The sequence below is a fragment of the Mus caroli genome, unplaced genomic scaffold, assembly GCF_978045245.1.
Source record: "Mus caroli unplaced genomic scaffold, Mus_caroli_1 scaffold_5, whole genome shotgun sequence".
Lineage (NCBI taxonomy): Eukaryota > Metazoa > Chordata > Mammalia > Rodentia > Muridae > Mus > Mus caroli.
Window position 1 is genome coordinate 28,567,841 of NW_028227260.1, and position 13,363 is coordinate 28,581,203.

The following is a 13,363-nucleotide window of genomic DNA, read 5'->3' on the forward strand; positions in this document are numbered from 1 at the left end:
CAGGAGATAGGAGGTTGGGGGACCCTCCAGAATGTACCAGAGACCTGGGAAGCAAGATACCTTAGATGAAATACTGAACAGTAGGGAGAGGGAACTTATAGAGCCCACCTCCAGCAGGAAGACAAGATATCAAGTGAGGGATGGGGTTGCCATCCCCCAGTCACATCTCTGACTCATAATTGTTCCTGTCTGAAAGAATAACAGGGATGAAAATGGAGAGGAACGTGAGGGAAAGAAGGTCCAAAGTGGACAGAAGCTGCTGACCCCTGTTGTTGAACTAGGGGAGGCTGAAAGAAGCTGAGGTGGTCAACACTGTAGGAGGACCAGCTGTCTCAATTAATCTGGACACCCCCTCCCAGATCTCTGAAACACTAGACCACCAAACAGACAGCATGTACCAGCTGATATGAGGCCCCCAACACACATGCAGTAGAGGACTGCCAGGTCTGTGTTCATTCAGAGATGATACACCTAATCTTCAAAAGACTGGAGGCCCCATGGAGTTTTAGAGGTCAGGTGGGGTGAGGGTTGGGGACATCTTCGTAGAGACAGGGGAGTGGGAAGGAGGTATGGGATGTGGAACAGTTGGAGGGTGGATTGAGGGGGATACAATATGGAGTATAAAATATTAATTAATAAAAATAAAATATTGTAAAAAGAGGTAGGGGATAAAAAGGAGGTTGGGTCATAGGTCAATTGGCAGAGTGCTTGCATTGTATGAATAAAGCTGTAGGTTCAATCTTTCGTACATTATAAACATGGTATAGTGTCAAGCACTTATAATCCCAGTAGTTTGTGGCTAAATACAGGAGGACTAGCTATGTAGCAAGTTCAATGATAGTCTGTTCTACATGAGACCCTGTCTCAAAGGAGCGGGAAATAGTGAATATTAATAGCACTAAATGACTTTAACTTTTTCATCACTCACCAGGAAAACCCATGTCACCAATGTTTCCTTTTGGTCCAGGAGGTCCTGTAAGTCCTGGTGGACCAGGGAGACCAGGATTACCCTTGGGACCTAGAAAAGTAATGTTGATAAAATTAAAGCAAATTAGTGGGACCATGCATTGCATTGGAAAAATTAATTACATTGCGTTATAGTCTACAGACATAACTTAGTACGAAATGAGCAATGTGTCCCTCAGAAGTCTGTTTAGTATCATACTACAATATAATTATGTAAATACAGATTTTTAAATTCAACCTCATAAAAATAAAGGCAATTTTATTGAGCATCTTGGTTCTTCTCCTAAACTAATTCCATGCATTTGATGTTCTGTTTGTTGCACATGTATAACTACCCACTTTCTGTTCTCACAGATAAATCCAATATAAGAATGTTTAATAAAACTTCAGCAGTAGGTTTGTGTCATGACAGAGCCCCACTATGATGAGAGAGAGAGAGAGAGAGAGAGAGAGAGAGAGAGAGAGAGAGAGAGAGAGAGAGAGAGAGAGAGAGAGAGAGATCTCCTGGGTTGATGAAGAGATGCTAGATTGACCTGGATGTGTTTGAGGATTCTACTTTGAACATCACAGGTGCTTGAGTTGAGCTGTGTGATGTCACTTAGACATTTACCACTGCTACCATAAATATGTTTTTCTTTTTCTTTCACAGTGACTTCCAGCTTTAGGTGGAGAATGCAAAAGATGTTGGGAAGAAATCAGGAGCGAGTCCATCTTTCTGACTCCTTCAAGATAATGTGGTATGTGAATAAGATGGCAAATAGTTGGCCTTCAGGGCTTTTTACTTCCTTGGGGATGAACTAAAATAAAACAGCTGAAAGTTTTATGAGAATTAAGATTAAAATGAGGATAAAAAAAACGCTGTTCATTGTAAGAGAATTTGGGCTGTAACAGACTACAAGGAGGGCTGTGAAACATTCATCCTTAAAATTTTTAAAAATTAAAATTACAATAATCTGTTTTACATCGCAGAATAATGGACTTGTCTGATATCAACAAAGAATCAAAACAAATGGAACAGGTGAATTATTTAGGCTTCAACCAGATAATTGTATTTCTTTCTATGTTGGAGAGTTTGTAATAAAATATAGCACCTTACATGAATCAGAGTTCTAAATATATTATGTTGTGAGCAAAATATGAATCTGAATAAGCAAAATAAAACATCCTATATATCTTATCTGTTAAAACTTGGAGCACATGCCAACAATTTTGTCAAGCCTAGCTGCACTTAGCATGAACAGATCTAAATCATCACTAAACTGTAAAAAGACACAAATACTTCCTCAGGATCTTTGTCAATCATCTAAGTACCATAGTGATGTATTTTACAGACCTGGGAGTCCTGGTGATCCTGGTTGTCCACTCAGTCCAGGTTGCCCTGGGTCTCCAGGTAATCCCTGGTATCCTTTTGGTCCTGAAAGTCCAGGAATACCTTCCAAAGACAAGCATAAAAATCAAGTTAGGCTGATTCTTACTAATAAATTAAATGATTTTGCCAGAAAGCTGCTTAATGGTTGAACTGTATATAAGTAAAATGGAGAAACTGCTGTTCTCTCTGTGTGTCTATCTCTCTGTCTCTGTCTCTCTTGGTGCATGTGTTTATGTGTGTATGTATGAGTGCATGTATGCGTGTCCATGTGTGTATGTGTGTGTTGGAAGGCTGTTGCACTTTAACTATTTCCCTAATTCTATGCTCTATGACAAGGTCTTTTTCTGACAGTCTAATTGATTTCCCAAATCAAGAAGATGAAGTTCCCAGGACAAATGAAAATGAAAAGACTACCAAAAAGATGCTATGAACATCAAGTTCAAGATGATGTCTAGGGAAGATAAAATGTTATGGATAAAAACGATCCCTGATAGAGCACTTGGGAGGGCAAGGATGCTCCCCAGGCTGTCTGCCACGTTCTGGGGATAATTTAGTAAACTTTCTTAGAATTGGCAGTGGTAGTTGCAGCATCTTTGCCTCTCACTTGATACAGATATGGATCATGAATTCTTAAGATGGCCTGGAGAATGATGGGGTAAGAACTATCCAATCATCAGATTTGATTCCCAGCACTTCAAACAAGAGCAACAAAATAATATTCAATGCCTGGCCCTACTTACCTGTATCAACAATAACACTGGCCAAATTGGTGATAATTTGATGTAGTATAAACTATTCGTTTCTTTATTTTTTTACTGTTTCCCCACCAAGAAATTCAGATAAGCCAAATAAAGTCAACTTTCTCTTTGTTCCTGTCTCAATGTCTTTTATCACTATTAACTCTACAGTACAAGTCAAGTATATTTTACTGTCCTATAATTTGCAAAGCCTGGTTGAAAGATGAAAGATAATAACAATAACCCCAGGAGCTGATAAAACTGCTCACTTGATAAGGGAACATGCCACCAAACCTGAAGCCCTGAGTCCAAACTTTGTAGCCCACATAGTGGAGTAGGAGAAGTATAAGTTATCCTCTGCAATTCACATGGGTACTGTAGCATATATATATATATATATATATATATATATATATATATATATATCAATTAATCACTCAATCACTCAATCAATCAATCAGTCAATCAGAATCTGGTTTTTAAAAGAAGAGATAACTAAGAAAGACATTTCATTTTTGTTATCCTAAATTTTACCTCTTTTGGTACTTTTAGAAAAACTTTAACATACAAAGTAATTTTAAGGAAAAATTTTATTAAATCATGCCCAATGTGAAACCCATAACATTTATTTAGACATGTGCACACACACACACACACACACACTTACAACTGACAGCAATAATAGAACACAAAAAGTTGCAAGTGCTTTTTCAAAAAGTATGTTTCTTTTCTATAGGTGCCATATATATATATATATATATATATATATATATATATATATATATATACATACATATATACGTGTGTGTGTGTGTGGTTTTTGATAAACCACATTATATTTCTAGCAAAAGAAACCAATATTTATACAATTTAAAACTTGCTGTATAGAGCATAATACTATTCATCATCATTTGGTTTCTAGGTGAATAAAATTAAAAAGAACCACCACAATTCCTAAATACCAAATTTGCTGTCCTCAAATTATTGTGGCTATATATAATTTTCTCTTTCTATGCTTCTGTGGTACTTCTGGAAACCTGAAGGTAGTTATTTAAGTCTATATTATTTATGAATGTATTTACTTAAGTATGCATCTACATATGTGTATATATACATGCTCATAGGTTCGTTGGCACTTGTGTCTTTCTCAGGTGCACACAGAGGCCCAAAGTTGAACTTGGATGTCTTCATAGATTGCTCTGCCTTTTGATTTTTGAGGACAAGTCTCTCACTGAACTCAAAAATCTCCCAGAGTTTGCTTACCCATGTCTGCCTCAAAAGTGTTCTGATTATAGGTATCTGCCTGTGCTGCCTATATATGGGTTTGGGGATCCAATCTCCAGTTTCATGCTTGCATAGCAAACAATTCACTTAGCCAACTACCTAGCTCCCCAAATCTGCTTTAAAAACCCCATAGCTCATGACAGGTATATGACAAAAAAAATATTCAAGCAGAAAGGTAGTCAACGAAACATCACAAATGAAATGAAAATGTTCACTACCAAAATGTCATATATGTAATTGACTTGTTAAACATAGTAACTCCAAGTTACTTCTCTGGTACTTAAAAATAAAATGTCAGGAGCAAGGGAAGATGGCCCAGTAGGTAAAGGTGCTTTATGGAAAGTCCAATGTACTAAGTTCAATCCCTGGAATTCACAATGTGGATGGAGAGAACTCACTTCTGAAAGTTGTTCTTTGACTTCTACATGTACACACACACACACACACACACACACACACACACACACACACACACACACACATCATACATAAATACATATATACATGAATAAATAATATGTGTAAAATCAAACTTCAGGAACTGTGTGTGAAAGAGCATTTGCTAGTATCGATATGACTCTGTTTGTTCGCCTGTAGGACAACTAACAAAATAACCTAAAAAAAAAATAAATCTAAGCTATGCAACAAATTTGTGAATATATCCATCCACTTACCTGGTAAGCCAGGCTCACCCTTTTCTCCTTTCGATCCCAGGAAATCTGGATGCATTGGTCCAGGAGGACCTGGAAGGCCAGGCTCTCCCTTACTGCCCTTTTCTCCTGCAGGGCCAGGGAGACCTGGCTGACCTTGCATGCCATCATCACCTAAAGTCAACAAAACACACCAAATTTCTTCATCCATAATCAATGCATGTAAAATTATCACATGTCTCATAACTTAGGTAAACTAAGCCTCAAAACATGTATCTAACCTAATGTCTGTCAATAAATTACTTGAGTGCATATATATTGATAAATGCAGGTAAAAATTTATCTCCTTTCTGGAATGTGTTTACAGACTCACAATAAGGAAAACCTGAAGTTCAATTCTCAAATTATGGCCTAAGCATTTACAATGTTTCAGGTATACAAATTAAGTATATCATCAAACTGAAAAGAAGACATTACCAGCTTCTGGCTATCACAAATAAGGCTGCTATGAACATGGGCCCCATGTGGGGGAATTGGGTTACTAACCCACAGTCAATATTTCTGACTCAGAACTGTTGCTGTCTAAAAAGAACTGCAGGTTCAAAATGGAGAAGAGACTGAAGATAAAAGTCTAGCATGGCTGTTCCCTGAGAGGCCCTACCAGCAGCTGACTGAGACAGAAGCAGATACTGACACCCAACCATTGGACTGAAGTCCAGGACCCCTGTGGTTGAATTTGGGGAAGGATTGAAGAAACTGAAGGGGAGGGCAACACCATAGGAAGACCAGCAGTCTCAACTAATGCAGATCTCAGGGAGCTGGTAGAGTCTGAACCACCAACCAGGAGCATACACTGGCCTGTTCTGGCCGCAGTGAGAGAAAATGCACTTAATCCACCAGAGACTTAAGGCCCCAGAGAAGGATGATGCCTGGTGAGGGGAGCACTCTCTTGGGGGAAAGGGGGAGGAGGAATGGGATGAGGAACCATGAGAGGGAGGACTTGAAGGGGGTCAGCAAGTGAAATGTAAATAAATAACATAATTTTTAAAAAGAATGTTTATGTGATTTTTTTCAAAAGTAAAGACAACAAACTGTAGGCATTTTATTATTATTAATGTCTAAAATAATAATAATATATTTTAAAATATTTTTCTTTTAAATTTATTAATAAATTTTATTCTTTAACAGTTTCATAAAAAATATAAGACACTTTCAATTAACACATCACAAAGAAACAAAATACTAAGCACTGTTAGTTTTAAAATAGAAAAACCAGAACCTGTACTGACAGAACCCAAGGTTTAATTTTCTTTGTTACACATATCTGTCAGTAAACTCCAGTTCTTACCTTTAAGACCAGGAGCACCACTCCTGCCAGGAATTCCCAAAGGTCCAGGTGGGCCTGGAGGTCCCATCATACCCATTTCGCCTTTGACACCTTTGGAAAATATCAGTTACTAAATTTCCTTGGTTTGGACTTTGGAAAGATAAGATAGACTTTTAAAGATATCCCTTGGAAAGCTATTTAGGAATGAAAGGAAGGCACAGTGAGATTTTCCCCTTTCTTACTGGAAGCTTAGCACTCACGCCTGAACAAAACGCACAGGTACTCACTGTGGTAACTGTTCTCCACAGAAGATAGCGCAACTCCCTAGACTACATATTAAGAATTCACCAACCAGGGTGCCCTGAAACTAACTTCTCTCCCTCTCCCTCTCCCCCTCCCCCTTCCCCCCTCTCCCTCCCCTCTCTCCCTCTCCCCCTCCCCCTCTCCCTCTCCCCCCTCTCCCTCTCCCCCTCACCCTTCTCCCTACCTCCCTCCATGCCTCCTTCCTTTCCTTCCTCCCTCCTTCCATCTCTCCATTTTCCCTCTGTCCCTCCCATCCTTCAAAAGCACGTTTTTATTTTCATTTTATGTGTATGGGTATTTCGGCTGAATATGTTTGTGCTGTGCAGCACGTGCATGTAGTACCCCCAGAGACCAGAAGAGGGCACTTGATCCCTGGACCTGGAATTACAGGGAATTGGGGGCTGCCTTGTGAGTGCTGGGAATCCAACCCCAGTTCTCTGAAAGAGCAGCCAGTTATTGTAACCACTGAAATATCTCTTCAGGACCTCATTTTTGTCTCAGGAAATTCTTACTTTAGGAAGCCACTTGCAATGGAAGGATGAAAAACAGATGAGAATGGGGCATTATGAATGATTAGATGTCACATGAGCTAAAGAATGCCCAAGTGTCAGAAAAGAGTCACCATCGAGTTAGATTCTGCAACTCTAATCATTCTTATTGGAGTCATTATAATAATATTATAATTATAGAAAATAATCTGTTAAAGGCACCCTTTGATTTCTGACCCACAGACTCTTAAGCAAAATGTTTGAAAAGTTACTTTCAACCATCACACTTTGGATCCTTTATTATATAGTAATATATTACTGGTACTATCACACAGTATAAAAAAAGGATAGTGCAAACACCAACGGAGTTTTCAATACTCATACATTTAACAGTCTTCCTTAATAGATAGTGTAAAGTCATAAAATTCAGTATGAAAATTATTTGTCAGTCATATAAATAGTAGTTTCATTGATTCACAGTCAGACAGATTATTAAACATTACCTGGAAATCCAGGGACACCTGCTTTTCCAGGGACACCAGGTGATCCTGGGGGTCCTATAAGACCGGGGGCTCCAGGGACCCCTGGACTACCTCTCTCTCCAGGGAGTCCTGGAACATCAAACCCAGGAGGTCCTGGGTCCCCCTTCTCTCCTGGAATCCCATGTAAGCCTAGTTAACAACATATTAACATTGTAAGTATTGATGCAGTCTCCACATTACGCATCTGGTTATTTTTCTATCAAAGAAGTGACGTGATCTGCAGATGATAAACTTAGGAGAGTGCATTACAGAAAATTTAGCCATCATGCATGTGAAAATGATTAATGAAAACCAAACTTTAACATTTTAAGTCATATTTCTGGAAGAGAGGTTTTGCTCAAATTATTTTGGTAAAACACAATTTTTAAAAAAATTCCAGTTAATTTTTGACTAACTTTTTAATTAAGTACAAATATCCTTAACCAAACCTTGAAAGAAAGCTCAATTTTCTGGTTATATTATTCAATAAATAGGAGCATAGCTTTAAATTGTCAAATTTGTAAAATTTTTGAATGCACACTCTCAATGTTTTTCTCCTCATAGATTGTTAACATCTTATGCTTTGCCATTCATTGGCCCGCTGACTACAGGTGGATTTTCACTGTTCCATTACATTACCAATTATTTGTGCATATCATGTTGACCCCTCTGAATGATTATCAAATAAGTCAATTTGCTTTGGTTTGATTTAGGCTTTGTCTTAACATGTTGTTTTAATAATGATACAATCAGTTCTTACTATTTTGTATTAAGTTTTCTGTTGCATTATCTCGTTTTAAGTTTTATATTAAATTAAGTTTTGTATTTAATGTTATTATTTGGTATTGCAGTTTTGATGCAAAAGAAAACAAGTATATTATATAAACTGGAAGTTTCTGTCATGCATTATAATGCAGGTTTAGCAAGATTATATAGTAGGGTTCTTGCTGATCGACCTTCTATGTAAGAATCAATATAGTTAAAAAGTGTTAAATTAATATTTTCTTTTGGTGATGATAATAACATTTATATTAAAAATGAATGTATATATTGAGAGTCCACTGAATATTTTTTATGCTATTTTTTGTTAATTGCTGAATACAATTGATATTAAAGTCTATGGCAAAGAAAATATTTACAAGCAAATACATGAAGGTGAATTAAAAGTTATTAACTAGCACTGTCCTGATATTGTGCAGTCTTTATGCTACTGGGGCTGGAAAAAGCAGTAGAGAATTAGAATACTAGATGTCTTGACAAAAAATTGCAAGGTATTAGATATAGTTTTAAATAAATATTACAATTTTATATTTTAATTCAGATGCTTGTTAACAGTGTTTTAAATTTCCATGCAGCTGTCATGTAAGAATTCAAAATGCTTCTACAGCATCATGTACTTTTTCAAACTAAAAGAAACAACAAAATACAAAAGAAGTGATAAAATCATTACACTGTTTTTTGTGAAATAACAGTTTTAAGTCAGTAATAATCAAAACTAAAAATCCATTTTTCTTCAAGATTCCACTTCTATGCAGGTTGGGCAGAGTGGTTTCTGTTTTTGTTTTTGTTTTTTACAAGAGCACAAATCTACTTTTACTTATTTACTCTCCATTAGTTTAAATCTGGGATGGATACAGCATCAAACTGATTCTGTGTAGATTTCTTAATAAAAAAAGACCAACCAAACACATATAGAGGATTCTGATACTCTCCAGCACCTGTTGCTGAAGATTTAAGTGGACCAATGAGGGTGGCTTGGGCTTTTTTGATGCCTTCACCTTACTTTGTAGACAATGTAGACAATGTAGACAATGGCCTCTGCAGGAAGGTTGCTTCGGAATTTGGCACGAACCATTCTACTGTTTCTGTGGGCCCAGTTACTTTTCCCCAGATCACTCTAGGTTTGTTTGGTTTGCCTCCAGGAGTCACTGTATTGGTTTTTGTTGTTGTTGTTTGTTTTGTTTTTTTTTCATTATACACATAAGCACATCTCTTATCTAAGTAGAACTCTGTTTCATCTCAGGCATAAACACCTGCAATTTTAAGAAGAGCCGTGTGCTCTCTTTAGTTCCAGAGACCTTACTTGTAGCCAGCAAAAATGGCCTTGCACCACAGCCTTCTAGACATACTTGCTGTTAGAAGTCCTGTTCCCAGCAGGCCTCCACAGGAGCCAAGATGGTGGACAGAGCTTGTTTTTGTTTTTGTTTTGTTTGCTCTTTTTTTTCATGAATGATGAGGCAACTATAGCAACCTTGTTTGAAACATGACTGCAAGTTTTCTTATGTTTTTCTTATGTAACGAATGCCAGGGGCCTTTAAAAAAATACAATGTGCCTTCAAATTGAGTTTTAAAATGGCGAACAAATAAAAATAGCTTTATGGGTGTTTTATATTGTTAACCACAGTTTAGAAACTCTTAAGGCAATAACCAACAACATATCTGGTGTCATTTAAGGTCAGAAAATACATGTGTTCAATATATGTGCATCTGAATTGTGTTCAACTTTCTGATATGTTCATACGAATTAAAAAATAATGTTCCATGTTTGTTTTCATTTTATAAACTATTACAATATTCAAAATAACAAAATGCAGGACTGAGAATGTCCCTTACTGTACCTGAGTAAATAGATAATGTGAATTCACTCAGAATCCACACTTAGTACAGACTGTCATGCAGATACACAACAGCCATGTGATTCTTTATCTATGGAGGCAAAACCATTAGCTGCATGTTACAAAACCCTTTCAAATATCTAACTGAAGAAAGAGCAGCTTAGCATGCTCAGTTACAGTTATTCCCAGTACAGGAGAAAAAAAAGAGAGACCCACTTTATTCTTTGGTCTGAAATAATAAGCACAAACGGATTGAGTTCTGTTTTTAAAACTCTGTATTGTTCAATGATTATATGGTAATGGTAAGTACAATTATCAAATTTCATGACTAGACTAAATGAATTTTTAGGTGAGCAGAAGGGGGAAACATCAAGTAATAAATTAGCTCTAATGTTGTGATCTATAGTTTACAATTTGATAATACACACACACACACACACACACACACACACATGGATTGCCACTTTAATCACATTACTGGAAGACAAACATATACACTGCAAGTCTTATAACAGGCACATTTACTGTAATCTTACCAGGTTGGCCTATTGGCCCTGGAGTCCCTGGTGGTCCTGGTGGTCCCTGAAGACCAATTCCTGGTAGCCCTGGAGGCCCTACTGGACCAGGTTGTCCATTTGGTCCAACATCACCTTTTTTAAATAGCACAGTTTACATGTTAAATATAACCATATTTTTTTTCCTTTTCTGTTAATCTTCTCTCATACAATACATCCCAAACAGTGGTTTTTGCCTCCCTCCACTCCTCCAGTACCTTCCCTTTCACCCAGATCCACTGCTCTTCTCTTTGCCTTCAGAAAAGAGCAGGCCTCCCTGGGGTATCAACCAAACAAGGTAGAACAGGATGCAATAAGACTAGTTTATCCAGGAAGAAAAGGAGAAGTAACTACCCAAAGCTGAAATCTCATTCATAGTTGAAGTCTTATTTAACACAAGGCCAGAAGTCAATGTCAGTGCTTGTCTTAACTTCTCAAAACAGCAACAAGATTATAATCTACTTCATACTGGATAACTCTTTGGTTATAAAAAATAGTGTTTAATCACTTCAGCTTTAAGCAGATAGATAGCAACATCTTTCTTTTTATTAACTTGAGGTTCTAACTGAAAATATGCTCTTGCCTACAATATTTTGACAGTTGATACTTCACTCTCTGAATTTTCTATCACTCACACTTTTCAAAATTCTCACATCTATTAGGATTTGCTTAGGGGTCGTTGAGGAACAGGAATGGGAGTGAACGTAAGAGCCAGAAGTTAGGAATGTCCAGAGAAAATGTCCAGGAATGTCCAGGTGTCTTCTATATATGACCGGACAGCTGCACTTAGATACTCAATAGTAGCTGCAGTTGCCTGCACACGATCAAATCAATCAATTGTCCTGCTTAAGGTGTGTGTGTGTGTGTGTGTGTCTATGTGCCTCCATTTCTAGTAGAGGAGCTATTGGTAATTTATGGCTTCTAGAGAAGTTAAAGTCAGTTTTCTTTAAGTGTGTGGCCTGTGGTATGTTGTTCCTGTTCTAATAGACATGAGTGTGAGATATACATATTGGACCTAGTGGGTTACTTTTTAAGATGACGTAAAATTGGAAGGCGCAGAGAGGTGAAGGATAGATCTTGAGGGCATTATAGGCAAGAGTCAGAAAACTACAGAGTATGTATGAATTTCTAAAAAAACTAATAAAAACATTGTATTGTTTGAAACCTGTTCTTTCATCACACACTTGGATGCATTTTGAGAAATGTGTACAGTTGTAAAACTGCCATTAAATCCAGATTTAAAATCATTTCACCAATCCTCAAAAGGATTTGTGATCAGTTGTTGATCCTTCTCCATATGCCAATAATCTTGTGACTACTATAGGTCTTATAGGTTTTCCATTTCCAGAATGTCACAAATGTAATCATGCAGTATGTAGCTTCTTGAGTATGTCTTGTTTTCCCCACTTAATGTGATGCATTTGAGATTCATTTATGTGTGGTTGTGTATACATATATCCAATCATTTTTAGCACTGTTTGTTGAAAAGATTTATTTTCCTACTGAAATTGACTGTGTAAATTTTTGAAAGATACATGTTGGGCTACGATTTACGTCAGCAGTAAGAACGTATGTTTAGCATGCATGAGGTCCTGGACTTGATTCCCAACACCACATATTGAATATTTCATTGTATAAATACTCTACACTGTGTTAGTCCTTGTTGTTTGATGGACATTTGGGAATTTTACAATTCTTGTTGTTTATGAATAAAGCTCCTATGAACATAGACTTACAGATTTTTTATGCAAAGCTTCAGAGTTTTCTTTAATAAATACCTAGAAATGAGTTTGCTGTTTCAGAGAGCAAGGCTGTTTTATTTTCTAATACACTGGCACAACATTTTCAAAGTGGAGAGAAGCTCTTTGGTCCTGTGCTGGAGATTGAAGTGACTGCACTGTTTGGGATTCTAACTAGCTGTGTAGAAGACTCTATTATTCTACATACTTGGCAATTTTTCTTCTTGAGAAGAAAGCTAATTCCTATAGTTTATCTATGTATCTATGTATGCGTGTATGTATGTATGTATGTATGTATGTATGTATGTATGTATCTATCTATCTATCTATCTATTTCACTGTTGCTTAAACCTATATTTTGCAGATGACTGTATTGAATATTAATGCATTTGCTTGCCATTTGAATGATTTGTGGGGCAAAATATAAATATATTTAAATTGTTGCCAACATTTTTCAAGTCTACTTTTAATTTTGGTAAATGGTTTCTGACTGTTGAGTTTTAAGGATTTGTATATATTATGCTTACAAATACTTTGTTAGGCACATAAAATGGAAATATTTTATTTTAGTGAAGTCCAAATTAGCAGTTTTCCATTTTTATGAGCTTTTGTGCCCTAGCAAACAATTCTTTGTCTAGGATGTGATCATAAAGATTTTTGTTCTATGCTTTCACTTAAAAGAAAACTGAATTTGACTATACACCAGTGCTTACACTATCTATGAGCTGAGAATTTGTTTTATTTTTTGAATCACATGGTACTTAATATTGATTATCAACTTAACAGGATTTAGAGCCAAGCCTCTAAACA

The 13,363-nt window shown here is 36.7% G+C and overlaps 1 protein-coding gene and 1 pseudogene across 2 annotated transcripts in view; both read right to left on the minus strand.

Moving 5' to 3' along the window:
* Window positions 1-13,363, minus strand: part of Col4a5 (collagen type IV alpha 5 chain) — a 223,851-nt gene that overhangs the window by 57,094 nt on the left and 153,394 nt on the right. For both annotated transcript variants that reach the window (XM_021152696.3, XM_085837997.1), the window contains 6 exons: window positions 10,797-10,910; window positions 7,628-7,795; window positions 6,355-6,444; window positions 5,031-5,180; window positions 2,300-2,398; window positions 929-1,018 (listed from right to left, as the gene is read on the minus strand). In XM_021152696.3, the coding sequence (XP_021008355.1) occupies window positions 929-1,018; window positions 2,300-2,398; window positions 5,031-5,180; window positions 6,355-6,444; window positions 7,628-7,795; window positions 10,797-10,910 (711 nt within the window). The remainder of the gene's footprint in view (window positions 1-928; window positions 1,019-2,299; window positions 2,399-5,030; window positions 5,181-6,354; window positions 6,445-7,627; window positions 7,796-10,796; window positions 10,911-13,363) is intronic.
* On the minus strand, window positions 9,143-10,790 carry LOC147004513 (large ribosomal subunit protein eL33 pseudogene; annotated as a pseudogene).